General features: G+C 41.7%; 1 protein-coding gene across 2 annotated transcripts in view; it reads left to right on the top strand.

Moving 5' to 3' along the window:
* The window catches only part of CHST8 (carbohydrate sulfotransferase 8), a 209,619-nt gene extending 182,761 nt beyond the window's left edge, over positions 1–26,858 (top strand). For both annotated transcript variants that reach the window (XM_051979730.1, XM_051979731.1), the window contains exons 3-4: positions 14,261–14,292; positions 16,157–26,858. In XM_051979730.1, coding sequence (XP_051835690.1) covers positions 14,261–14,292; positions 16,157–17,296 — 1,172 coding nt within the window. In that variant the 3' untranslated portion in view covers positions 17,297–26,858. The remainder of the gene's footprint in view (positions 1–14,260; positions 14,293–16,156) is intronic.
* Positions 26,859–26,968: the final 110 nt, after the last annotated feature.

Below are 26,968 nucleotides of genomic sequence, written 5' to 3'. Positions count from 1 at the left end.
TCCAGATCTCTAGATGTTCTGTATGCACAAGTCTGGTTTCTCCAAATAGACTGTGAACTCCAAGGGAGCAAGGGCCCATGTGTCAGAACCACATGGAAGGAACTTCCAAGATCATTGAATTCAAGATACATCTTATAAAATTCCATCTACAGAATTGTGGATAAATGGTCAGCCAGGCTCTGCATAAAAATCTTTGAATGTTAAGCCCACTTCCTCTAGATAGAGCTCATTACACTTTTGAAGAACTCTAATAGGATTTTTCCCCCTTATGTTGCACCTTGGGTACTACATATAGGGTCCCCAAGATACTGACCCCAGATTCAAGGTATGCTGTGAGTCCTCATCTACTCAAAAACATATATCATGAGCCCCTAACTCCAGTTGTTTATTTTTCTTTTCTAGTTAGTCAGGGGATACAGTTCAAAACAAAGACAAGTAGCATAAGAGGAAAAGGAGTAATAGAATATTCTCCCCCCTAAGTCTGGAGTATACATTCCCACAAAGAAACTTACCCTTGGTGGATAGAGTAGGTACACATAAGTATCAGGCATGAGGGACACATAGATAGACAATGCAGTCATGGCAAACAGAGGGGAAACTTCCCTCCAGGGATAGAACAACACAGTCCTCTTCCAGTATATACTAGTATTTCTATAATGCTTTAAGACTCGCAAAGTATTTTACATATCTCATTTTCTCTCCAAAACAACCCTGTTGTTTCCATCCCCGATCTTCCAGGATGAGGAAATTGAGGCAGGTAAAAATTGTGCTTTGCCCTGGATCATAAAGCTAGTCAAGTCTGAGAATGGATTTAGCCTGGTTCTTACTTTTTGCAGTTTTAGCCCTCTACAGACTGTGCTGCCTACTGCTACTCTCAGGAATATCCCAGGGGCTTTTCCCCCCCGATTTCTGCTGGTCTCAGGTGACTGGCTGCTGGGCACACAGTCTCAGGTACTGGGCCACTAGTTTTCAGTAGTTTCAAGGTGGCTCGTATTACTCCCCACTGTCTAAAAACATCTAGGATTCATCTCTTCTCAGGGCCTGCACTGTGGCCAGAAACTTTTCCCTCTTGGGACAAATGCTAGCTGTCTAGTTTTGACAATGTTTAAGGTGGACTAGCACCTCTAAGGTGAGGGCTTGCCAAGCTCTTTCCAGGGCTGTTCATCCACCTTAGTGTCCAACTCTCACCTGCGGCTCCAAGACGCTGTAACATGTGTGGCGGGTATACCCCAAGAGAATTGTCTCTGCAGATGTTAAGGGTAACCTAGAGACCTCAGGCTGTTGGAGAGTTAGGGGGGTGTCTGCCCCAAACATAGGAAAACTTGCTGTGGGAGAATGGCAGATGAGAACAATTTGTTCCAATATCCATGAAGATGGCTGAAGCAGCACTTTGGAGTGCTTAGAGCTTGGTCCCAGTCATCCACTGCATCCTGGACCATAGTTAGGTATCCTGGCTTTTGTTGGGACAGTGTTGGATCAGTTTGGAACAGAGAGCGAAGCTGATGCCTTCACATGGCTCTGTCAGTTAAATTCCGTTCCTTGCCAAGGCAAGACATCACCCTGTGATTATCATTAGTCCTCTTTGAAAACAAAGGATAAAATAGCACTACATCCAACTGACAAAAGCCAGGCAGAGTCCCCTAAACTTTGAGTCTTCTTTTTTTAACCTGTGTCTTAGGTTGAGTCCTTTTTCTTAGATGACTATATACATCATTTGGCTTTAAGAACTCTTAAGACACTTAAAAAATTTTGGGTCAGAACAAAAGGTGGGCAAAAGAGGAAAGAGCATTTCCCACAGGCAAACTACCCTTTGTGCCTAGTTGAGCTTTGTGGGGTGAAGCCAAAATCTACCCTTCTTCCAGATGACAGTACATTAAATACTGATCTTCCCCACAGCCCAGCCACGCACAGAGCTGGGAACATGGTAAGGAACAGAAAAAGCTAGTTAGGAACCATTTACTCGGAATCTCTCTGCTTGGGTGAAACAAGCAGAGCCAGGCAGATTGGCCTAGAACGGCTTCCCCATAGTCCCCCATCTCAGGTCACACAAATGTAACCTACCCCTCAAGGTGCAGCTTAACCACCTCTATGAACCTTCCCTAGCTTCTTCAACCCCCATCCATCTCTCCTCCTCTTACCGTCTATGACAAATAATCCAGTTACCTGGTACTGTACGTTGCCTGGTGTTGAGTTCATTTTTCCTGTGTGGAAGTTCTATTTCTTCTAGTAGACCTTGACCTCCCCAAAGGTAAAGGCTATGTCTTGTTCATCTCTATATGTGCCTCAAATTTAGTGTAATAATGTATATATAGCATGCACTTTATTATTGGTTAGTGTCCCCCTGGTTTTGTGAGGATTGACCAATCTAACATATAAAATCCCTGCTACATACCAAATATTATGCTAAATGCTGAATGAAATAGTTTCTGTCCTCAAGGAGCTAATATTTTTGTAGAAGAAAATGTTTATGTATAACCTGTATATGCATACACATATGTGTACATACAAATGGGCATATAATGTACCTGTATTTATACACAAACGTGTTTATATACATATACTCACATATAGTCATATATAAATACACATACATTATATGCCCATTTGTATATACAATGCATATATATTCATAGATTTATTGTTAGAACTAACTTTGGAAGTCTAAATATCCAACCTTATTTTACAGAATAAACTAATAAGAGGTTAAAGGACGTGCTTAGGTTACATAGCTAGTATCTGAGGTCAAATCTGAACTCAGGTCTCATTAACTGCAAGTCCAGTTTTCTATATTAAAAAAAAAAAAAAGATAGGGGGCACGTAGATGGCCTAGTGGATAGAGCACCAGCCCTGAAGTCAGGAGGACCTGAGTTCAAATCGGACCTCAGTCGCTTAACACTTCCTGGCTGTGTGACCCTGGGCAAGTCACTTTACCCCAGTTGCCCCAGCCACAAAAGAAAAGAAAAGAAAAGAAAAAGATACTAGGTGATTTGGGTAGAAATGGCAGGAGCAACTAGGGAAGTCAGTGAGAATGCAGAGGAAAGAGTGTTCAATTAAACTCCTTGCTCCTCTCCTAGAGCTTCCTGTTGATCTCAAGCGCCCTCCCATAAGTTCCTATGCTTCTGATACTCTCAGTTCCTCCAAAATTCTAAGATAGAGGGGAATGATTCAGATGCTTAGCCAAAGGAAGTGGGGAATCTGAAGATAAACTCAGAGTCGGAAGAGACCAGGAGACATCATTTGGTCCAGCCTCCTTCTTTTACAAATGAGACTGAGGCGGAAAAAAGGTCATATAGCTAGTCATTATCTGAAGTGGGTTTTGAACTCAGATTTTCCTGCCTCCAAGCCCAATTCTCTATCCATTACATTTACTCCACTGATATTGGGGTTGCATGGGTAGGATTGTAAGGCCTTTGCAATTCTGAGTTCTAGTCATTGGCCTGAATTCTCAGGACATGTTAGTAGAAGAGCATAAACTAGAACCCAGGGCTCTGAACTCCTTGCTGTTGGCTTTTCCCATTGCCCCCGTATGGGTTTCCTCTTAAATTTTCCTTTTGATCTGAAGTTACATGCTCCCAAGGAATCTTCCCAATGAAAATGAAGATGAAAACAGTCTATGACCTTTCAAGGAGCTTACCATCTAGAAGATGAACAGGATCTATCCAGGTAAATAAATATAAAACAAATACAAAGCGCTAAGCATTAGGGGGGATCAGGAAATTCTATATGGAGGAACCTTGAAGGCCACTAGGGATTCCAGGAGATGGAAGTGAGGAGGGAGAACGTTCCCATCTGGGGCGCTCTGTAAGGACATGGAGGATAGAATGTCGCGCTGGGGGAGCTACATCTAGGCTACAAGAAACCTTGGGCTGCTAGGGATACTGGGAATAGGATTCCGGGTTTGCAGTCCGGAAGGATCATCTTCCAGAGTTCAAATATGGCCTCAGGTACTAACTGTGTGACCCTAGGCAAGTCATTTAACCCCATTTGCCTCCGTTTTCTCAGCTGGGGAAGGAAATGGCAGACCACTCCAATACCTTTGCCAAGAAAGCATCACATATATCACAGAATTAGACACGACTGAATAATGAAAGGAAACCTTATGAATCAGTTGGATCTCCAAGTTCTGCTTGTGGAATTGGATTTATCTGTGCGCGCTCTTAGGCTGGCTACATATGGCCTTGGTTTCCACCCCCCCCCATCCCCTCATCCCTTGGCCCCCTCAAACTCTCCTCTCCATAGGCCGGGCTGGACCTTCATTTCCCCTCCTGCCGACTGTGAGTGAGAGCACCGTCCTTGTCAAAGTCAGCTGGTGAAGGCTGCTTTATGCAAATGCTAAATGTGACAATGGAGAATAATTGAAAGGTGTTAAGTAGAAATTGCAAGTAACTGCTGACAGTGCCTGAAAGCTAATGATGCTAATTAAGGTATTCCCAGGGATGGGGCCAGGAAAAAGCGGATCTTCGGCTTGGAGCTGGCTCCTGCTTGGGGTGCAGTTCTTAGGGAATGTAAATGAGGATCAGGAAATGTCATTCTCTAATGAGGACGCCCAAACAGCTCCGAGGAGACACTAGGGATGAGAGTAAACTCGGCTGACAGACCCACCACTGCATTCTGCCTGGGACTTTAGCAGAGCTCCCTCTTCCACATGCTCTGAGTTCCCCTCACACGCATTCTGGACTTCCAAGCTCCAGTTTGGTGGATGGAGGGGGTGCTGTGACCTGCTGGCTACTCGGGGGAGCAGGGGCTGGACCTTGGGGTTCAGGCAGCCACATTAGCCCTGCTGTTCTTCTATGCAGAAGAGGGCTGGGAGGGGGACAGTTATAAGGTAATTCTCTAGTATGAATGAACTTGGGCTGATAAAATAAAACATCCCAGACTTAGAAATGCTTTAACATTCTCAGCCACATACCCATAAGGCCCTGCATTGCTGATCTCCATGAGAGTGGGACACATACACACACACACACACACACACACACCAGTCATGGCCACCTGGGTCAGCTCTGAATATGAAGGATGGGTGAGATCTAAAGGACTGTGGGATAGAGATAACAAAAGAAGGCAGATATGAAAAGAAGTCTAGCATGACCTGAGAGTAAGCATTGAAAGGTGGAATGGTTGAAAGGGGGCAGCATCCCTTCCAAAAGCATTGCAAGAAGCCCCTGACTTTACATACATAGTCCAAGAATGTTGCAAAATGTGGAAAGTCATATGTAGTCTAAAGGCTATTAAGAGCCTAAGGAACAGGGCAGTCTGAAGGACAGTGTGGTCTAACAGCTGGCAAAGCCTGAAAAATATTGGGGCCTGAAAAGTAGGTGCAGGAAAAGATTCTTTGCTCCCTTCTTCTTTCTTCTACATCATCCTGTCCTCTCCTTGTCAGAGGATGATCCTAACATACTTCTTTACTTTCCTTCTGTATACTTTTCTTTCTCTCTCCGCTCCCTTTTCTTCTCTTCCTGTTCTTTTCCTTCTTTTCCTTCAATCATGTACACAAAGTTTTCTGCTTTCTCACCCTACTCAGTCCCAGACCATTTCTGAATTGCTCTCACCTCCAGTCATGATCATTTGGCCTGAGAGCAGTGCTTCCTAGTCCCCACAAACCACTGCTACACCTGTCCACAGCTGGGTCATCTAAGACGATATCTTGGAATATATCTGTTTCCAGGATTAGTGTTCATGTTCCTTCCTGACAAGAAAGTAATGTCTCAGAAACATTACCCTTTCCAAGTGGGACAGTGGGGGTGGGTAGGTTTTGCTAGGTGACTTGAGATGCTGTACACCAAACTCAGGAAACAGGGTACTACCCCAAATTAACCAGTAATGGAGGGCAGGAAAGAAGCACTTACTGATTTAGATTCTGAATTCAAAGAGTACAATATTGCTCCAAACTTCTGGAAAATTATAAAATAGCCTTTGTGACCAGAATACCCGCTTTCTACTTCTATATGCTATCCCTTTCTCAGTCACAACCTGATGTGATTATATTATACAGACAATCTACTTTGTAAAACCACATATTTTTTATTAAGCATAGAAAAGCCATAAGAATTTCAAGTGGTCTCCTGGGTCATATAGATCCCATAAACCCATGCTTTTACTTTTCCTACTCCTTCAAATGTCTTGGACATGGCCAGGGGAAAAGCTCATGTGTCTAGGACTTACCTTGGGTCCATTTTTCAAGTCAGAAAAAAGTTAACAGGGCAGTGACACCAGAGATGTATGGTCTCCCAGCATTCTTACCAACTGATAAGGTTTCATGGCAGTATCAAACCAGCCCTACTTTAGCTAAATCCCTGCCATGTCACTTTAGTCCCTGGCATACTAATATAATATGGATATATAATATCCAGAATCCTAGTCACTGGTTTTGCCCCAAGCATCTAGAGTCTTGGAATCATAACTCTAGAACTGGAAAAGTCCTCTGAGATCATCTAGTACAGATAAGGAAACTGAGGCTCAGAAGGATGTATCTTAGGTTAAAGTCACCATCTAGGGTACTGCAGTAAAAACAGCAGCCAGTAGCAGTGTCTGTATGGCTCCTGGCTGGTGTTTATTCCTTTCTCTGCTTTTGGCCATCACCTGAATGATAGGCTTAAAAAAAAGAAGGATTTGAATCTTAAGGGCAGAAATTTAGAAGTAAGAGGAAGGAAAAGTTCACCTATATACTAGATTCTTCATATTCTCAGACCTTTCATGTGGTCTCTGGACCACATTGTGTCTACACTCAAATCCCCCTGATTCTCTACCTCCTCCAGCCACAATTTGTGACATCTGTTTGTTGGAAAAAATGGCCACAGAGATAGTACTCTCAAAGGGGAGGGTCACTCCTCAGGATCCATATCATTCTTCACTCTCTTTAAATCATCATTATTTACCTCTGTATCCAGGGGGGAAATAATGATAATTAAATAGATAAGAGAGCAATGAAAACACAAGTTTTTAGGCCAATTTAACCAGGAATTAGCTACAATAGATAACATGGCCAAAAATTAAATTCAAAACAATGCAGAAATTCAAACTGTTTCCCTTACCCTGCTTGCAGGGTAATTTGCTCCTAGTACAAGTGAAACTTTTACTCCAAGTCATTCTTGAATAGCTTTCTCCTTCTCTTACGTGCATCACACAGTTGAAGTACATAGTTGTCCCATGTCCATAGTTTCTCTACTCCAGGTAAAACTCATCTCTGAAGCCCTTCTGTGGATCTTCTCCCCTCAGTCTCTACCCCAACAAAGAGAAAGCAGGGCCTTCCTTCAGATCTGTAAAATCCAAAAGGCATCACTCAGCAACCCCCCTCCCTGCTGATAAATAGGAAACGTTTAAATAACACACGGTGAAGAAAAACAGCAATAGATGAAAACTACAGAACATGAAATACACTTTGGCAGCCCCGATAACTCATGTCGTATTTATTATCGTTGGCACACACTCATCTCCTCCTGCTTGTGAGTCTGTTTTGCTATTAATGTAGTCTGTCCAAAAAAAAGAAAATGGCTGTTTATTTTTTAATGGGGGGGGGGGGGGAGAAGGGGCTGGGGAAATAAAGGATTCCCTTGTGGATTTTTAACGAGTTGTGTTGAGAAGATCCAGCAAACTGTGGGAAGGAAAATGAAGAGGATCCAGGGAGTAGTGCCCTTAAGGCACACTGCTGCCATTAGACCATGACTGTTCTCTGCAAGCCTGGATATCTCACCTCTCCCCAACCATTCCTTCCTCCTCAGGAAGGCTCAACCTGCTGTGTGACTCGCTCCAGAACCTCCTGGTGAAGAGGATTGAAGTCCCTGCAAGCCCTAGAGTCCAGCTCCAGGGAGCTTTCCATGGTACCACTGCAAGAGAAACAGTCTCTCTCTTCTAAGTGCACTGAAGTTTATTTGCTTCACAAAATGTGGCACCTAGATCTTAATGACTATCCTAGATGTGGCCTAATCAGAGATGAGATTATCCTCTCCATGAAAATGATTCCCAAATCTATATATCCCACCTTTATCTTTCTCCAATCATTTTATCAAACGCCTGCGTGTACCACAGACACGCGTGTCCAGAACAGAAGTCCATAACCTGTCGCCTTCCTCCTCATTGTCCTCTCACTTGCCTTTAAGGTTCAGCTCAAATGACATCTCTTACAAATTCTCCTGATCTCCCAAGTTGTCAATATTCTTCCTCTGCAAATTATTTTTTTTAATTTTTAAAAATTATTAAAGCTTTTTAATTTACAAGATATATGCATGGGTAATTTTTCAGCACTGACAATTGCAAAACCTTTTGTTCCAATGTTTCCCCTCCTTTCCCCCACCTCTTCCCCCAGATGACAGGTTGACCAATACATGTTCGATATGTTAAAGTATAAGTTAAATACAATATATGTATACATGTCCAAACAGTTATTTTCCTGTACAAAAAGAATTGGACTTTGAAATAGTGTACAACTAGCCTGTAAAGGAAATCAAAAATGCAGGTGGATAAAAATAGAGGGATTGGGAATTCTATGCAATCTGCAAATATTTTGTATTTATTTTTAAGATTTTTTGCATTAATTATCTTTACACATGTTGTTTTCTCTCAGTTGAATATAAACTAATTTTTGTCTTTTTACCTCCAATACCTAAAATACTTCCTGAAACACAGAAGATATTTAATGTTTGTTGATTTGACTAGTTTGGAGGTAATTCTGCCTCCTATAATTCAACCTATGCTTTTTTGGGGGGAAGGGGGCTGCTATATTAGTATTAACTTTTGCTGAGTTTGCAATCTCATAAACCACCTAGATATTTTGTACATAGAATTTTTTTGTCTGGCTAAACCTATACCTATATGCAGCTGATTTTTTAAAACACAAGATTTATCTCTGTATTCTTAACAATGTTCTTATATGGTAGAAACTTGAATGTTTGATAAGTGAATGAAACAATGATTTTAAAGAATGTTCTAAGTTTATTAATCAATTGAATAGGATTTCCAAAACCACCAATCAGTAGACAGTGTGCCCCAGGCTAAGTACATGTTGATTACAAAAATAATTATAGTTTTCCAAGAGTTTTCCCTTGAAAACTTCAGGAGTAGTTAGAGAAACAAGATAGAAGCACATGAAGCAATCAAAGATGGCTCCTTGAAGCTAGAAGGAGCTGAATTCAGCCCCAAAAGAAGCATAGCATTTGAAAAGGCAGAGAGTAGCACCTGGGTGGTACAGAGTGGATCTGGAGTCAAGAGAACCTGAGTTCAAATCCAGCCTCAGACATTTACTAGTTATGTGACCCTGGGCAAGTCACTTAATCCAGATTGTCTCAACCAAAAAAGAAAGAAAGAAAGAAAGAAAGAAAGAAAGAAAGAAAGAAAGAAAGAAAGAAAGAAAGAAAGAAAGAAAGAAAGAAAGAAAGAAAGAAAGAAAAGATCAAGAGAATAAGGGAATCTTATCTTTACACAAAGATGTATCTTATCTTTACACATGTTAGCCTCCCAATTTTCTCTCACCCTTCATGCAAGTTTCAGTCATGTATGTTTTCATTCCCTGGGTAGCCATGGATCCTGACCCTCAGGTCGGTAATGGAAAGACATTCTGTGTCCTTAGTTCAGCCCGCCAGCCTAGAGAAACATGGTACTTGTCTCATTATATACCTTTAATGAAAAAGGACAGAGATATTTATACTTTCCTAAACTCTGTGTAGAGGTGGGCCCACTGAAAGGGTTGGTTATTAGTAATCCTCTGCCCTGTATCAGAGTGAGAACATTCTGCTTACTAGGCCTTCTAGAATGAGAGAAATGGTGGTATGGTAGTGAAAAATAGAGGGGCAGCTAGGTGGTCCAGTGGGAAGAGCACCAAATCTAGAGGCAGGAAAACCTAAATTCAAATTTGATCTCAGACACTAGCTTGGTTACTTAACCCTGTTTGTCCCAGTTTCCTCTTAAAATGAATTGGAAAAGAAATATATCTTTGCCAAAAAAAATCTTAAAAGGAATCATGAACAACTGAAATAACTGAATGGCAACAACAAAAGTGGTAAATCATGATGGTATTGGTGATTGGCTTATTGGCTATATTGAATACAGTGGTGCTAATTTTGATGATGATGATAATAATGGTAGTCATGGTTATGTGGCCCCAAGCGATGATATCAGGTGGTGAGGGCAGTGATAGTGATGATACCTGGAGTGGTAGATAGCTAACCATGATGGTAGGGAGAATGATCTTGGTGGTGGCAAGGATGACGGGGATGATGATAGCAGCAGTGATCCGACAGTAGTGGTGATAATGGTAGTAATTATTATGATAATGTAGACAGGAATAATGAGGTGGATTCTTTTGGTTTTTGAGCCTCAGTCCTTTATATGTCTAAAGCCACTCCTGCACCTGTTCCACTTTGCCTGGTATGGGCCATTTTGCCCACCTTAGGGAGCCTAGTGACTTTCCACTATCAAGGGCTCAGTGGTGATGACATATGATGGTGGACATAGTCTTGGACAATGTCTTGGGATTTTTGTCCAAGGATCATCTCTTTTTCTTTTCATGTTTCTCTCCAGAGTCCTGACATACATATCATTACAACTACTATATAATCATCCTATCTTGATCCCCTCCAACAGGGCAATCTATACTGCAAGTTCTGAGATTGATCTGTTCCCCAAAGCCAGGGAATTAGTGTACAGACCCAGCATAATTGGCTTGACCCCAGGATATACATAGATTATAACTTTTAATCCCTCAAGGGATCTGGGTATTGTAACATTTATCCGAATTACTCACAGGAAAGAAGCTTCCTTTGGAGGAAAGATCTTGGAATATTGGACATGCTGCTAAGAGTTGTCTCTAATCAAAGACAGATATAGTGTCTTTTGACCTGCTTTAATCCAACCCTATTTAAACTTAATTTGGCTTCTTTAATTTATTGGTGAAAAGGCTCACAATTCCTTTGCTTTGTATCCAATGAAGTATTATTTTCCCACAAACTATATTACTGAAGCTCAAGAAAGTGAGGTTTAAGAAGTAGATGAAACTCCAGATAAATTCCTTATTGGGTAAGAGTTTTCTTTCTTGAAAGAACAAGTGTGACTGACTATGAGTATGACCTAGCTGAGCTACTTCATGAAAATTGACTTCACTTACCAGAAATAACAAGAATGTGATCCTGATATCCTAAGTGGTAAAGCTTTTATCTTCTCTTATTGCCTTCTCTACCTACTCCTCTCCAAAACACCAAATCTATTGCACCAGAAGAAGCAGGGATGGTTGCTCTGCATTAATAAGTGAAATAAAAAAGGTTAAGGTGTTTCACTCGAGATTGCACAGCAAGTCACAAATGAAGCCTAGATGAAAAATTTAGGTCTTTTGCTTCTCATCCAGTGGCTTGCTGTAAGCTATAAACTATTGTTCCATTCCCCCCAATTCTTTCTAATTCTGCATCCACCTTGGAAACTTCCTTTGATCAGCTCTCCAAGGGTTTGGTCTTCTGGGGAAGGAGATTTCTAAATCAGAACTTAGAACAATACCTTGCTTCAAATACAGGTTGGTACCGGAACATCACAGACAGAGTGTGTATTTATTTCTCTCTCCTACCTTTTGTTCACTCTCCATTCCAGCCAAATTGACCTGCTGGTAGTTCCTAGAATCTCAACATCCCATGTGCAAATGGTCCTCCGTGTCTATAATGAATTCTCTCTTATCCCTGTCCTATAGACTCTCTGATTCCCTTGAAATTGCACAGATCAGATTCCGTCTCCTAATCTCTCCAATTTTAAGTGTTCTCTTCCTTTTGCATATGTTTTGCATTTGCTCAAAATGTGTACATTTCATCTCTCTCAGAGAATGTAAACTCTTTGTGGACTGTTTATTTTTTTTTCTCTTTATAGCTCCAGATTCTAGCTTGGTATCTGATATATAATAAGTACCTAATAGATGTTTGGTGAATTGAATTGAGGTGACATTTGTCTGATTAATGAGAAGCTGAAGAAGTTACTCAAAAGTAACAAAGTTTAATCATTTGGAAGTTAAGTTTTAATTTTCCACAAAAAAGTAAGTTTCTCAAACCCACTCCTGGCTCAATTTGGTATAACTAGTTTGCTCTGGGATGAATATGTAAATATGCAAATTGTCATCTCTACATGTTGACAAAATTGACAGCCAAAGCAAATCTCTGGATCTGTGACACTGCTGAGGAGAAATGATTTAACAACTGCAGTCTCTAGAAGGAAATATGATGGAGTGAGCCCATGACTATAGTAGCGATCAGAGCCATAAACAAGGGCTTTAGCTGAAGGGATCTGTAATTATGCTGTTACCAGAAGAAACACCACAGGCATGGGAGTCATTATGCAGGAGAAACCTATAATAGCAAGGTTGTTGTGGATGGTAACAATGGTAAAAGGAGTGACAATATAGATAGGGGATATATTGACATTGAAAATAGGGGTGATAATATAATGATGTTACTATTGATGGCATTGATGATGCCATTGTGATATGAATATCCCAATATTCATAATGCTGGTGATGGTGGTGGGCACATTTGCCAGATTCTAAGACCGAGAAATTATCTCCATAAAGATCCAAGTCAGGAAATCTGATTTTTGCATATGAGTGTCCACCTCTCAGATTGCAACATGGTATCATGGGAAAACAATAGCAATCTGAATTTGGAGCTGGGAGACATGAGTTTGAATTCCAGTTCTATCACTTACTACCTATATTCTCTTGAGAAAGTCAGTTTCCCACTCTGGGCCTTAGATCCCAATTTGTGTTATAAAGGAATTGGATCGAATAATTTCAGCTTTATGTCCTATCAGCAACTATCTTCCTAAAGCTTCTTCCTCCTCTTCTCTCTAATGTAGTAGCGTCCCTTTGCTCTTGTTATGTCAAGTCCCCCTCCAAAAGCCACATATGACATGTGGGAGGTGGCTCTGCACTTCAATTTTAGTTCAGTTTAGTTTCGACTCTTAACATAGAATCCAGGTGTATGAGGCAACCTCTGTGTCCAGAACACCAAAGAGGAACTGCATCAAGGGAGTAGAGAGAATGGCACTGAAACCCAGGAGGTACTTAGTCCTTTCTCTCTCAATCAATAAACTTTTATTGAGGGCCTATTGTACTAACGGCCCCTTTGGGGATATAGACTGGAGAAGACAGTTCCTGCATTTAGGGAACTCCTGGCTTAGTTGTAAAAGCAAGTCATCCATGCATATGTGAAAAGGTAAACATAATAAAGGCAGAAGAGATAATGTGAGGTCCGAGGAAGGAGAAGTGACTTTGCATTGAAGTAGTCAGACTGAAAATGGGCCTTAAAGAATACCTAGAGCTAAATGGGCATGGAAGAAGAGGTAGGGAAGGCACAGTAGGATAAAGAGGGTGACCGAAACTGGAAATTCAATAAACCCAAATAAAATCAAAATGGTGGAGGAGGGAGGTGGAGGTGTGGTGAACCAGCAAAGAAGCCGGTCCAGATGAGCAGCAAAAAAGAAAAGTGAAGTGGACGAAGAGTAAGGGAGCTGCTGCTTGTGGATCTGGTACATCCAGTCATAGGTGTGGAAGTTTTCAGGTCCCTTCTTATGCTACAGTCGGGCTAAGCACAGGAGAATAGTTCATATTATAAAACTGGGAGAGTATGATAGCTATTTGAGCCTCTATGGTTCTTTGAGACAATGTCAATAATCATATAAGAAACAAAAGGCTTAAGTCATATAAGTATAAAAATAGCTCACATGTGACATCACATATGATCAGAGATCTGATTTCAATCCTTAATGAAAAATAATAATAGCCTAGATATCTCCAGTATTCTGGATTTTTCAAAGCACTTTGCTTCATAATAACCCTAGAAAGGAAGGAGTAAAATATGTGGATTGTTATCTCCATTTCACAGGGAGCTCACTCTGGTGAGGTGTTTAGCTGATAATTATCTGAGCTGGGGCTCAAACTCCAGGACTGGTCTTCCATTTTGCCATATGCTATCTGAAGACAGAAAAAACTCGCTCCTCGAAAGTGTCATTTGGTACAAATAGCCACTTAGGTCCCTCTTGATTATGGGCCTGGTTTTTCTTCTCTTTAGAAGCAGTAGAAACTATGGCAATATGCCAGGCCATTTACCTAAGCATGGGCGACCTGTGGCTGGTTTGGAGCCGGGACCCCAACACTACAAGCCATTTAGAAAGCAGACTTTCCTGGGGCTTCATCTTGGACATAGATAAAGCCTGTTTGCTCGTGGCCAGGGGCTTGTACACAAGGTCTGTAGGTAAGGATGAACTGATAACCATGTTTTTTTCTTTGTTCTCTTTCCAGGAGTAAAGTATAATGCTCAACGCCACCGAAATGTAAGTTTTGCCGCTGCTAAGGGAAGGCAGGGCCTTTCCAAGCTGTGAATTTCCCTTCACTCATCCACTGCTGCTCTGGGGATGCTAATAGTGCTTGTCAATCTTGGGTGGGCGGGTGGGGAACCCCAAGAAACCGCAGTAGGGAAGGAGAACTGGTGAGATCCTAGTGAGACTGCTCCACCTAGTGGCTCCCTAGATAATTGCGGCTGCCAGCAGAGCCCATTCTAATACCAGCATCCACAGGGTCCTGGATAAGCTGGGCGGATTAGGACCCTTGGAGTCACAAGTGGAGAGTCTCTTCACCAAGACCATTTATCAACATAAAATTTCAGCTCACTGTCTTCCCCTATTAACTTATAAGCTTATTAGCATCAGAGACAAGAAGCAAGATGGTAATCCAAGTCTCAGCACCAATAATCAAGATAAACATATACTCTCTTGTGATGTTTCCTTTTTGTTCTGATTTTTCTTTCTTAATGGGATTCACAAAGAAATGTGTAATAAAAATAAAATGAAATAAAAAAGATAAACATACAGAATTATCACTTTCCTTTGAGTGCTTCAGTTTCATATATAAAAAAATGAGCTACCATTTCTTCCTGTTCCCAAAAGAGACACAGTAGGGAGTAGGGTAGTGGGGTTTAGTAGAAAGAGCATCAGTTTCATTCAGGTCTACATTTAAACCCTAACTCTGTTTCTGAGTTCAGATGCTAGGTATATATTTGACATTGGGTAAGTCATTTCAGTCAATCAACAAGTAGGCTAGACTGGGGGGCCAAGAATTATGGCAAGTGCTAGAGACAGAGAAAAAAGCTAAAACACAATCACTGCCCCTCAGGAGGCTCACATCATAACAGGAAAAAATTGTGTGTCTAAGATATATGCACAATAAATGGAAGGTATTCTCAGAGGAAGACAGTAAAGGCTGGATGGGGCAGGAAGAGGAGAGTTACCATGAAAGATCTCCTGCTAGACATGAGATTTGAGTTGTCTTGAAGGAAGGCAGGGAAGCCAGCAAGTGAGGAAAGTAAGTATTCTATGTCTGAGGGACAGCCACTGAGAAGGCATGGGTTCTGCAGAGGGAATGGAATGATGTGTTTGGAGGACAGCTTGACGGCATAGTAGATAGAGCAGTGGACCTGCAGTCAGGAATCCTTGACTTCAAAGCCATTATCAGGCACCATCTGTATGACCATAGAAAAATTACTCTATCTTACTTTCCTCCTCAATAAAATGAGGGTAATAATAGCAATTACTTCCCAAGGTGGTTGTTAGGATGAAATGAGATAATATTTATAAAGTACTTTATAAATTTTGAAATACTGTATAAAAGCTATTATTATTTTTATGATGATGAACAAGAAACCCAGTTAGCTAGATTAGGTGAAAGTGACTAAAGTTATATAAGAAAACTGGAAAGCTAGGAAAGGACAGGCTCATCTACAAAATGAGCAGGTTGGGCTAGATAATCTCTAGGCATGCTATCAGTTTAATATTCGTGATCCTAGAATTCAGAATTTCCATTCCTGTTTTCTCCAAGCTTTCCCGAACTTCCCTCACAAGCATTTCATGAAATAGATGGTGCATGTATTATTATCCTCTTTGGCAGAGAAGCTGAGCTTCGTCCAGAGTCCCACAGCCAAGCCCCGGACCCCATGTCTAGCACTTGAGTGGCGGGGGCTGAGGCTGCCCTGATCTGTGACAGCCGGATGTCTTCTCGACTCCAAATCTGGCTGCTATCTCTGCTCAGTCCACTAGGGGGTGCTCTTTGTGGCTTCCCATCTTAGCAGACAGGAGGGTCCCTGGGGGTGCTTTGCTATTGTTCTCTAGGGCACTTTTAACCCTCTCCTTCCTCCTCCCCCAGGACTGCCCCCCAGGCAGCAGTCAGGACGGCAGAGTAACAAGCCACCAATCAGGAGTCTTGGCAAAGGTCACTTCCCAGGGCTCCCCGGGCCAGGGGGCTCAGAGCCAGGAGCAGCAGCTGGACAGCCTGGTGGTTCTGGTGAGAGACCAGGCAAAGCCCGGGCCGGAGGGAGGCCGAGTCCAGCTCCGGCAGCGCCGCAGGAGGCTTCTCATCAAGAAGACGCCCATCGTCATCGCTCTCAACAGCTCCACCGTCACGCTGGCTCAGCTGGGCCCCCAGGACGCCGGGGGCCCCGAGGGCCACTGGCAGCGGCTCTACCAGGTGCAGCGGGAGCGGAAGAAGACCATGCGGGACACGTGCGCCAAGTACAAGAGCAACAGCCGCAGGGTCATCACCCCTTACCACGTGTCCCGCATTTTTGTGGAGGACAAGTACCGCGTGCTGTACTGCGAGGTGCCCAAGGCCGGCTGCTCCAACTGGAAGCGGGTGCTCATGGTCCTCGGCGGGCTGGCCGCCTCCACCAGGGACATCCAGCACAACACCGTGCACTACGGCAACACCCTCAAGAGGCTGGACGCCTTCGACCGCCAGGGCATCTCGCACCGGCTCAACACCTACACCAAGATGCTCTTCGTCCGCGAGCCCTTCGAGAGGCTGGTCTCGGCCTTCCGGGACAAGTTCGAGCACCCCAACAGCTACTACCACCCGGTTTTTGGCAAGGCCATCCTCGCCCGGTACCGCGTGAACGCCACGCGGGAGGCCCTGCGGACGGGCTCGGGTGTGAGGTTCTCCGAGTTCATCCAGTACCTGCTAGATGTGCACCGGCCCGTGGGCATGGACATTCACTGGGACCACGTGAACAGGCTGTGCAGCCCGTGCCTCATTGACTACGACTTTGTGGGCAAGTTTGAGAGCATGGAGGAGGACGCCAACTTCTTCCTGCGCCTCGTGGGGGCGCCTCGCAACCTCACCTTCCCCAGGTTCAAAGACAGGCACTCGCACGAGGAGCGGACCACCACGCGGATCGCCCGCCACTACTTCGCCCAGCTGTCCCCCCTGCAGAGGCAGCGCACCTACGACTTCTACTACATGGACTACTTGATGTTCAACTACTCCAAGCCCTTTGATGACCTGTATTGAGAGCTGCGGTGGGGGCGGGGCATGGAGGGGCGGGGCGGGGCCTGAGGCCCCCGATGTGCAAGGACAGTGTTTCTGCCTCTGGGGGCGGGCATTCCTAGAAACACTCGGAGCGGGCATTCCCAGAGAAAAGCCAGATTGTGGGGGCTCCGACTCCCCCTAAGCAACCAGCGCCTGGGCTGTCCTCAGCTGCGAGCGGAGGGAGGGCAGCAGGGGGCTTTGTGAGTGGGCATGTCAGGGACCCCCGGGGCAGGAAGCTCCAATCCTGTGTTTATTTATGTAAGGCCTCCTCCAGGCTAAGGCTAAAAATGGCTTAATCGTAAGTTGGTGTCTCAACCAGGTAGGTACATGGGAAGCCAAGAGAGCCCCAGGCCAGGGAGGAGTGAGGTCCCAGAAACTGGAGGCTAGGGTTCTACCGAGGGGAGGGAATTCTCAGACCTCCCTTTCTCCCTTCCCTTGACTCTGCCGGCAGAGATTCCCTGTGGAATTGGGTTCCCAATAAAGCACATGTTTTCTAAGTAGTAGTTTTTGTCCAACCTTTTCCCCTCTCCCCCAGTCTCTCAGATCTCACTTATTTAGTAGGGTCTATCCCAAACTCAAACTCACAGCCCAGCCCATTAGCATTTGTTTGATACTCAGGCACAGTGTCAGACTGAGCTATCCCATGCTTGGTATTGGGTCCCCTACCTCCTAATTTACCCTGTGGCACCTGCATAAAGGGAATAGGGTTACTCTCCTAAATCATCATCCCAATCCATGAAACTCCTTTTCATCCCTTGCAGACACTTGGTTCCCTGGATCCCTGTACAGGTCCCTAAAAGGTCCACCATTTCCTCAAAAAAATGACTGGTGCAGCTGAATGAATGGAGGTTTTTACAAGTGTGAGTTGGAATTCTGGATTGTGGCTGTTGTGAGGGTGTAATGGTGTCACTGTGTGATGGTGTGTGAGGGTACCACTGTGAGCCTATCATGGTGTTGCTGTATGTCACTAGGTATATTGCTTAAGGTGAGTGTTGCCCTGGAGACTGAGCACCACGTGCCTGTCAACGAGCCACTGAGTAGATGTGGTCTTAGCTTATTTGCTTCACAGGTACTTGTTGGACTTTTTAAAGCAGTTTTTTATGAGCACATCCTGAAACCACCTAAACTGGGAAGAAAGAATCCCTGAGGCACTTACCTTCCCATCCTCCCTTGTCACCAGGTCCTATCAACATGTATAAGCTCCATCAATCACACAAAATAGCCCCTACACATCAGTACACACAGTACCAGTAACTACACACACATCAGGCTCTACCCAAGTACCATCAGTACCACATCAAACATCCACTATTCAGGAGCACATGTAAAAACACTAGCTACTTCAGAAAATCCTACTGAACCATCTGGACACAAAAGCACTGTTAGTCTCACAGGAAACAGTTCATAACTGTCTAGATATAGCAAAAGGATCCTGACAACATCCTGGGCAATGAGGAGCTTTCAGTCAAACATCCCCACTCAGCTTTCAGAGATGATCTCTTTCTCTGGGCAATTAACATGAACAGTACTGAGATTTGCAGGTCCCCCCAAAAGAATAGGAGTGAGAGAGTTTTGAGAAACTAGAGCTGAGGGAGGGGGTTCACCTGTCACCACCCCCCAGCAGCCACACACCCTAGGAATTACTCAACCATAGACTTAACCTAAAACTTCACACAATGCCTGGCACATAGAATTCACTTAATAAATGCTAGTTGATGGACTGACCAATTTGATAGAGCATTACCTCACTGTGGCCCCCACACCTGTAGTACCTTCTCAGGGTAGGGGAGGAAGAAGAAGATATTTGTGCTGAATGAGAAAGGGGAGGAGAAGAGAGAAGAGAAAGGAAAAGGACAGAGTATTTGGGGTGAGGATCAGATTGTGTTAGGGCTTACCTGGAGTTCGAATTATGTAGGAATTCAGGTGGAAATAAAAGGGCAAACACTTATTCCTATTTTTAGTAATAATATTCATGATCAATAATTTATTCATATACAGACTAGGGAAAAATGGTGGAGGGAAGGGGAAGTAAGAAGGGAAGATGAAGATGCATCAGAAGCAGAGGGCGCGTCTATAAGATGCATCTATAGGATGGTAAGTATAGAACTAGGGGACATCAAATGTTATTGGAGGACCAGTCTCAGTTTGTTACCAAATGACAACTGCAGGAGTAGAGAATCCTAGTCCATAAAATCAAACCTCTAAACAATCTGCTGAGGGCAGATGTCTAGAACCCAGTCTTCTGTAAGCATCCTCTGGCTGGAAACTTGGCTTCAAATTCAACCCTGGCCCGAACCCCAGAATAATTCTAATCTTAAACCTGATTTTTAATCCTAATCTGAATATCAATGACAACTATAGCTAGCTATTCAACCAGGCAAGAGGGAAAAAGCTGGAGATCAGCAACAAGATATAAGGCTGGATACATCTAATTAGATAATTGAACTTCTTTACTAATTATTTTGTTTGCTTCTCAGAATTTGGGTGTGGCAGTAGAGTGGAAATTGCCAATGAATAGCAGTTGAACACATCGAATTTCCCTATCTAGAAAAAAGGAAGTCAGCTCTAAATAAATTAAACTTCTCCCCTGAAGTCAGGAGGTTCTAAGTTCAAATTAAGGGTCTCAGACCCTTAATACTTATTAGTTGTGTGACCCTGGACAAGTCACTTAACACCAATTGCCTCAAGCAAATAAATAAATAAAAGATAAAACAAATTTAACTTTTCTCAGGAGATCCACCAAGGTAACAAACAGCATTATAGTTAAGCACAAAGATTATTCAAAAGAGCTAGGCTGAAGGTCTGTCTTCAAGAAGGTAGAGAAGGTAAGAATTTTTCAGGAACTTGAAGAAAATGTATTGTGTTTGTTTAGCTGTCACTTGGTGCTAGTGGAAACACGCATATAGTACAAGCTGTTCTTTTTCTTAGAGAAGATGGTGAAAGGACAGGGAGAGCACATCTCCCCAAATTATCCGGAATAGTGAAGTGTTCCTTGAAAGAATAGAGGATGTGCTTCAAGGAGGAAACAAAGAAGAAAAAGTACATGAAATAGAGGACAGGGACTAGTATCAGGAGGTCAGAGATTGGAACAACATAGTACATGAAGGAAGGAAAGAACATTTGAACCTTTGGAGTTCATTAATAGGTATAAGGCTCTTTCTGCAAAGTATGGAAATGGATTATCTCAGGAAGAAGTCACTACTTAGGCTCCAAGGAATAATGGCATCGATCCACATGCATCACCAGGTGGGAGGACATCTAATAACAGTCAAAGAACAATGAGAACCCCTACTAAAAACAGATTGCAATTTGTTGACCTGATATGAACAACAGAGTCAGCTATTGGCCTTTGGCATGTATCCAGGATGTATTAGGGAGCCTCCTGAAATTTCTCAAACCCAACAACCATAACCCAATCCTGATGATTTACATGGGGCTAAGTTATATAACCAGAAGTAACCTAGAGAATATGATTTAAGATTGTGAAGTTCGATAAGAAACTGAAGATTTTAGGGCAGAAATTCTTAACCATCTTGTGAATCTAGTGAAGTCTATGGACTCATCAGAATAATCTTTTTTAAATGCCTAAAATAAAATATATAGGATTATAAGAGAAACCAATTTTTTATATACACACATGCGGGTGTGTGTATACACACACACACACACACAATAAGTTTAGAGACCTCAGATTAAAAATCCCTATTTAGGGGCACAGAAGGAGTTTTCAACAAAACATTACTGCCAGATGAAGATCAGGGATCCAGAAAAGAAAGGAATACTTGGAAACTGAATGGCTAAAAATATGATATATGAAAAATAGAATGTAGATTTTTTTGGACAACATATTAAAACATGGGAATAAAAAGTTTCTGGCCAAGAATGAAATATTCTGAAAATGAGCTAGTAAAGGCATGTTTTCCAAGCATTTTATAAATCTGATCCAGGAAAGCTTTAAGATAAAAGAGAATCAGTAGGGAGGAAACTGTCCACAAAGACCTGCCAAACCTTGTATCAAAAAGAGTAGCCGGTACACTATGAAAAGTAAAATAGAAGAAAGGACCCAACTAATTCCTAGAAGCCAATATCCAAAAAAAGCCATCAACAAAAGCTATTGCCTCAGATGTCCATATTACAATGCAATGGATGGAAGAATACATTATTTAGAGGAACGACATATGAATTAAATGGCTGGCTGGTGAAGTCTCATTGTAAATTAAGAAGATAGCCTCATGTGAGGAAATCCAAGAACCCACGGTAAGGGGAGAAAACCATGGTGCAGTGTGTATGAATGAAAAGATGGAGAAAGAGAAGTAATATTGTCATAATGATATACCATAGCCAACTGGAGAGAAGAAATTCGACAAGGGAATAAATCAGAAAACTAGCATGAAAGGAAGACTTTACAGGGATTAAGGATCAAAGATCTAAACATCTACAAATGTTCAAAAATTACTTAAAAGTAGATGAGAAATGTGAATTTTGCCTCACTGATAATCTCATTCTTCAAAGGGTACAGGAAGCAACAAAGGAAACCATTTTTTTGGACTTGGGTATGGCCAATAAATATGAATTATTAATATAAGGCAAGCAGGAAAGTGAGAGACAAGGTCTTCAAAAGTTTTTGCAATTGTCATGGAAAATGTAAGAGAGTTGCTGTGGCAGTGGAATGAGTACTAAATTTGGAATCACTAGGCATGAATTTGAATCCGGACTTTACAGCTTATTATTTAATTAACTATGTTATTTTGGGCAAGTCACTCCTTTGGTCCTTAATTACACTGGATATAAAATGAGGCACTTGGATTCAATGGCCTCTAAGATCTTTCCCAGTGTGATCCTATAATCTCACATCTTGGGCAAAAATCAAATAGAAAAGGACCAAATGCTTCTACTTGCAGGAACTATTGTGTCAATCCCATTAATCCTCCATATTATGCAGTGTCTCCTAAATGAGATCCATAGTGACTAAAAAAGAAAGAGTTCAGTGAAATTACTCACATAGAAAAAAATAAGATGAAGAGTGCTTCTTGTTTAACTATAATGTACAATTCAATGAACTACATCCAGCTGGTCGTTGGCATCTGAAATGGTTAATAAGCCAAAAGTGACAAGAATTTTGGAGGTTAATTCATAATAGAGAAAAGAAAAGTCAAGAATAATCTGACATAAACCTAAGAATGTAGGAAAATGAATTTTGAAGAGTTCAGAGAATAGCTAGGTAGGACCCAATAGACTAATATTCTGCAGAAGTTGGCCAGGGGGATTGGAAAGATTTTAAAATAAAATTCTGAAGACACAAGCATAACTGATTCTGATAAGGAAGAGAATAGAAAGTTGTCTAAAGAGATTAATGTGTCTTCACAAAGAATTCATTGACAACTCAGATTTTTAAAAAATACATGTTTAATAGATGGAAGCAAGGACAATTCATTAAGGATGGATAAAAAGGAATAGCACAGTTCTCTTAGACAGTTCTTGGGAGTGTTAAAACCTAGAATGAATTGAAGCTGATGATAAATGTTAAATACAAGTACAAAAAAAGGTGGATCCTAAGTTACACTAGAGGCAAGAGGATAATGATGGGGGTGGGAGAAGAAGAATAGGCATTTATTAAGGACCTATTATAAGCCAAGCATTTGCTAAGAGTTTTACAGATGTTTCATTTGATTCACACAACATTATGAAATAGATGCTACTATTATCTTTATTTTATAGATAAAGAAACTGAGGCAGAGGAAGGTTAAATGATTTGTTTATGGTGATACAACTAAGATGTGTCTGAGGTCAGATTTGAATTCAGGCTTTCCTGATTTCATACCCAACATTATCCATGAGTCACTTAAATAAAGAAACAGGACTCCTGCTTGAGGCAGATGGAATAATGATAAATGGCAAGAATGATAAGGCTAAGCTACTTGACTTATTTTCTTTCTGTGTTCTCTTTCTTTGGAGAATGATCTTTGGACTAGGACTGAATAGATTCATGAATTTCATGGAAAAACATTTATTAGGCACTGGTGATATGCTGGGAACTGTGCTAAGCACAAGCTATAAATACAAAAAGAGAGTCCCTGACCTCAAAGAGCTCAAATTCTACCAGGGGAAAAATATATCTAGGCTAGGGGTGGCTAGGGAAGAGTTTTGGCCTGGGCAGTCATAGGGATGGCAAATTCATGTATAAAGCAGCCAATGCACATTCCCTTTCCAGAAGCAGTGTTACCCATTGCAATGCTTTGCTTACTGGGCCCAGAGCAAGAAGTAGAAGAGGGAGGGAGGTATATTTGTCAGCAGGCAGATGGTGAGATGCCATGGGTGAATAGCAGGATTGGATGTGAGAACAAAGCATGGTCTAGGGCATAGGGTCTGGGACTAACTGTGTATGTTGAAGCAGTTTATACTTAGTCACCAACCACGACAATCACAATCTACAGTGGGATATCCAAAGATTTACTTTCTTCAGGGATAAGGATATAAATTCTAGAGCTCCAGGGTGCCAAAGTCCAGGGTCAGTGTGAAGAATTCTGATCTAAATGGGGCACTGACAGCAGGCAGATGCCAAGATGGCTAAGATGGGTTGATAGCTGAAGGGATGAAGAGAAAAGGAAAAAAAAAAAATTAGGATTTAAATCTAAAGATAAGCAAGGGATTGGTAGGAGATCACGCACCTATTCACAGTGAGTTAAAGTCACCAGACTCAGAACTGGTAGATGTGATTGCTGAACTGTTGTTTGCTCTGAATGGCCTGTGAAAGACTGGAGAATTTGAGACTGGAAAAAGACAAAGCAAAATACAAAAAAAAGAGAAGGTAAGGAAGAGATGTCTATGAACTACATTGGTCAATGAAACTGACTTTTCACAACGAATTAAAAAGAGATTGCTAAAGGCATGGTTTGTGAGCTTGTAGAAAAAAACTTGATCAAAGGGAGCTGGGTTCGATCAGAAGAGATCAGCTAGAAGACACAGTGGTATAATGGAAAGAAGAGGAGGATGCAGTTGGAGAATTCAGATTCAGTGCATTCAGATTACAGCTCTTCAACTTCTATTCAACCTCTGCTGAGCCCTTTAACTTCTCCAAGCACTGATTTGGAGGCAGCTTGATACAATGGACAAAGTACTAGATTTGGAGCCAGAAATCTGAAATTCAAATTATGGCTCTACTGCTTCCTATCTATGCGCCATTAGGCAAGTCGATTAGCCTCTCTGAGCTTGAGCTTGAGGAAACTACTGAATAGGGCACTGGAATTGGAGTCTAGAAGAACTGAGTTGGAATCTTGCCTCAGGCACTTACTATGTGACCCTGAACAAATAATTTAACTTTTCTCAATCTCAGTTTGTCAACATGTAAAATGAGGGGGTTGGACTAGATGTCTCTAAGATCTTTTTGAGCTCTAAATATATACTAGACTAGATCAGGGGCCTGGTATTTATAGTAAGTCTAAATTTCAACAAAACATTGGACACAGGTTCTCTCATACTATCATTGCCAACTTGGAAGAAAGTTTCTAGTGAATTGCCTCTGGGATCTGTCCTGGTCCTTGTGTGGTGCAACATTTTTATCACTGATTTCAATTCAGACAAAGATAGTCTATTTGTCAGATTTGAAGTTCTCATTTTATCCTCACAACACTCTTTGAGGTGGATACTAGTATAGTCCTGATTTTACAGAAAACTGAGGCACACATATTAAGTGACTTGCCCAAGAAAACATAGCTAGTAAATGTCTGGGGTTAGATTTGAACTTCTCATCTTGACTCAGGTACAGTGGTCTACCTACCATGAGCTACCTCAAATCTCAGACACCTGACATTGGGTGGCCTGGTCAGGAAATATAGTGAACTAGGACAAGAGGGAAATCCTCTCAAATGAAATGTAATAGGGATAAATGTAAGGCTGTCTAAAAACTTAGCTTCACAAATACAAAAGAAGGAAGTAAGATAAGACAATAGTTTCCTGTGAAAGAGACTTGGGAGTGTTCATGGGCCGCAAGCTTAATATTGAGTCAGAAGTTCATAACTCAGGCACCTGTCAATGCTAGTCAAGGGTCAAGGTACACTTTGGTCAGCACTTGCTCAAAGCCACAGCTCACAAATCTCTATCAACATTTCTCTCACTAGACTAACCAGAAAACACATTCTAGAAAGCAAGACATTTAATAGACAATGTAGCAAAATGGATGACAAGGAAAATTGAGAATTACCCCCCATCTCCCCGACAGGTTATAACACAACCTCTGAGACCAGGAAGACAAACAGGGGACCACTTAAGCTAGGAAACATGCATAGGGAACACGTGTTCACACGTAGGTGCTCCCCGTGGAAAGTTCCTTTCCTCTGTTGCTGTTCCTTGCTTTCTTGCAGATGCATTGGTATCTGGTGAGCATTACGAGGTGGACAGAGCTAGTTTCTCTACTTGTAGGTTATCGCGCCACTGAGTTGCTTTCTGCTGATCTTTGCTGCCATCTGCTGGTCTTGAACTGCTGGGCAACCTATTCTTCCATGGGAGAAGGGTCTATCATCTCTTTTAGCTCATAACCTCAGAGGTTATTTCAGCTCTTTGTGACATGGCTAGTTGGAGAGAGGTTTGGGTACTAAGTCTGTCTTTTGAACTGAACTTTTCTAATGCCATTGTTAGACTCTTTTAGTATAAACTTATATTTCAGTTGTGGTTTAAAAAAAATTATTTTAAAATCCACCATAACCATGGTCACCAGCTTGGGTCCTTAGAAATCATTTCAGGCACAATACTGAAAGGCATAGATGGAATTGTGGTGAAGCGATTACCATCAAACTCTATCAGGGTCATCATCAGGAATCAATGTAAATCACCTCTGAAGTTTATGACCTTTTTGCTCTATGTCATCCCTACTCCACTATCCTCAGAAATCAGTCTCTTCACAATAAAGATAATTACCTTTATCTTACTGTCAGGGTTGTTATGACTCAAGTGAGCTTTTACATATATACATACATATGTATGTATATCAATTCGCAAACTAAACTCGCTATGTAAGTGTCAGTTATTATTGTTTCACTTTTCCCCAAAGATGAAATAACTTCACTCCTGTACAAGTAGAACATGGTAACCAACAAAGTTAAATTATTTCCTAAGTTAAAAGAGGCATACTGTCTTCAGTGACAGTTTTCAAAGTATGGTTTACAGACCCCTGGGAATCCCTGAGACCTATTCAGGGGGTCTGCAAAGCAAAAACTATTTTCATAATAATACTAAGATGTTATTTGCTTGTCAAAACACTCCTTTTTCCAACTATGTATCTGTGTCAGGCCAAATTTTCTTCATATACTTCAACCAAAACAACATATTGCACAGATTGAATGCAGAAGTAGTTATAAGAATCCAGCTGTCTTCTATTAAGCCAGACATCAAAGAGGTTTGTAAAAATATGTAAAACAATGCTGCTCTTCTCACTAAACTTTTTGGTTTTGGAAAATAGATATTTTTCATAAAAATGTTATTTATGTTAATGTGTAATGGGTTTATTATTGTTGTTTTTAAATGAATTAATAAATATTTTTAAAATGTATCTTTTAATTTCTAACATGTAAATAGTGATAGATATAACTAAGAATGTATTGATAAGTATTTAGCAAACGTTTCCAAAAAGCACGCAAAAAACTACACACATAGCCTACT

The sequence above is a fragment of the Antechinus flavipes genome, chromosome 2, assembly GCF_016432865.1.
Source record: "Antechinus flavipes isolate AdamAnt ecotype Samford, QLD, Australia chromosome 2, AdamAnt_v2, whole genome shotgun sequence".
Lineage (NCBI taxonomy): Eukaryota > Metazoa > Chordata > Mammalia > Dasyuromorphia > Dasyuridae > Antechinus > Antechinus flavipes.
Note: the sequence above shows the minus strand (reverse complement) of the source record. Positions and strands in the feature narration are given on the sequence as shown.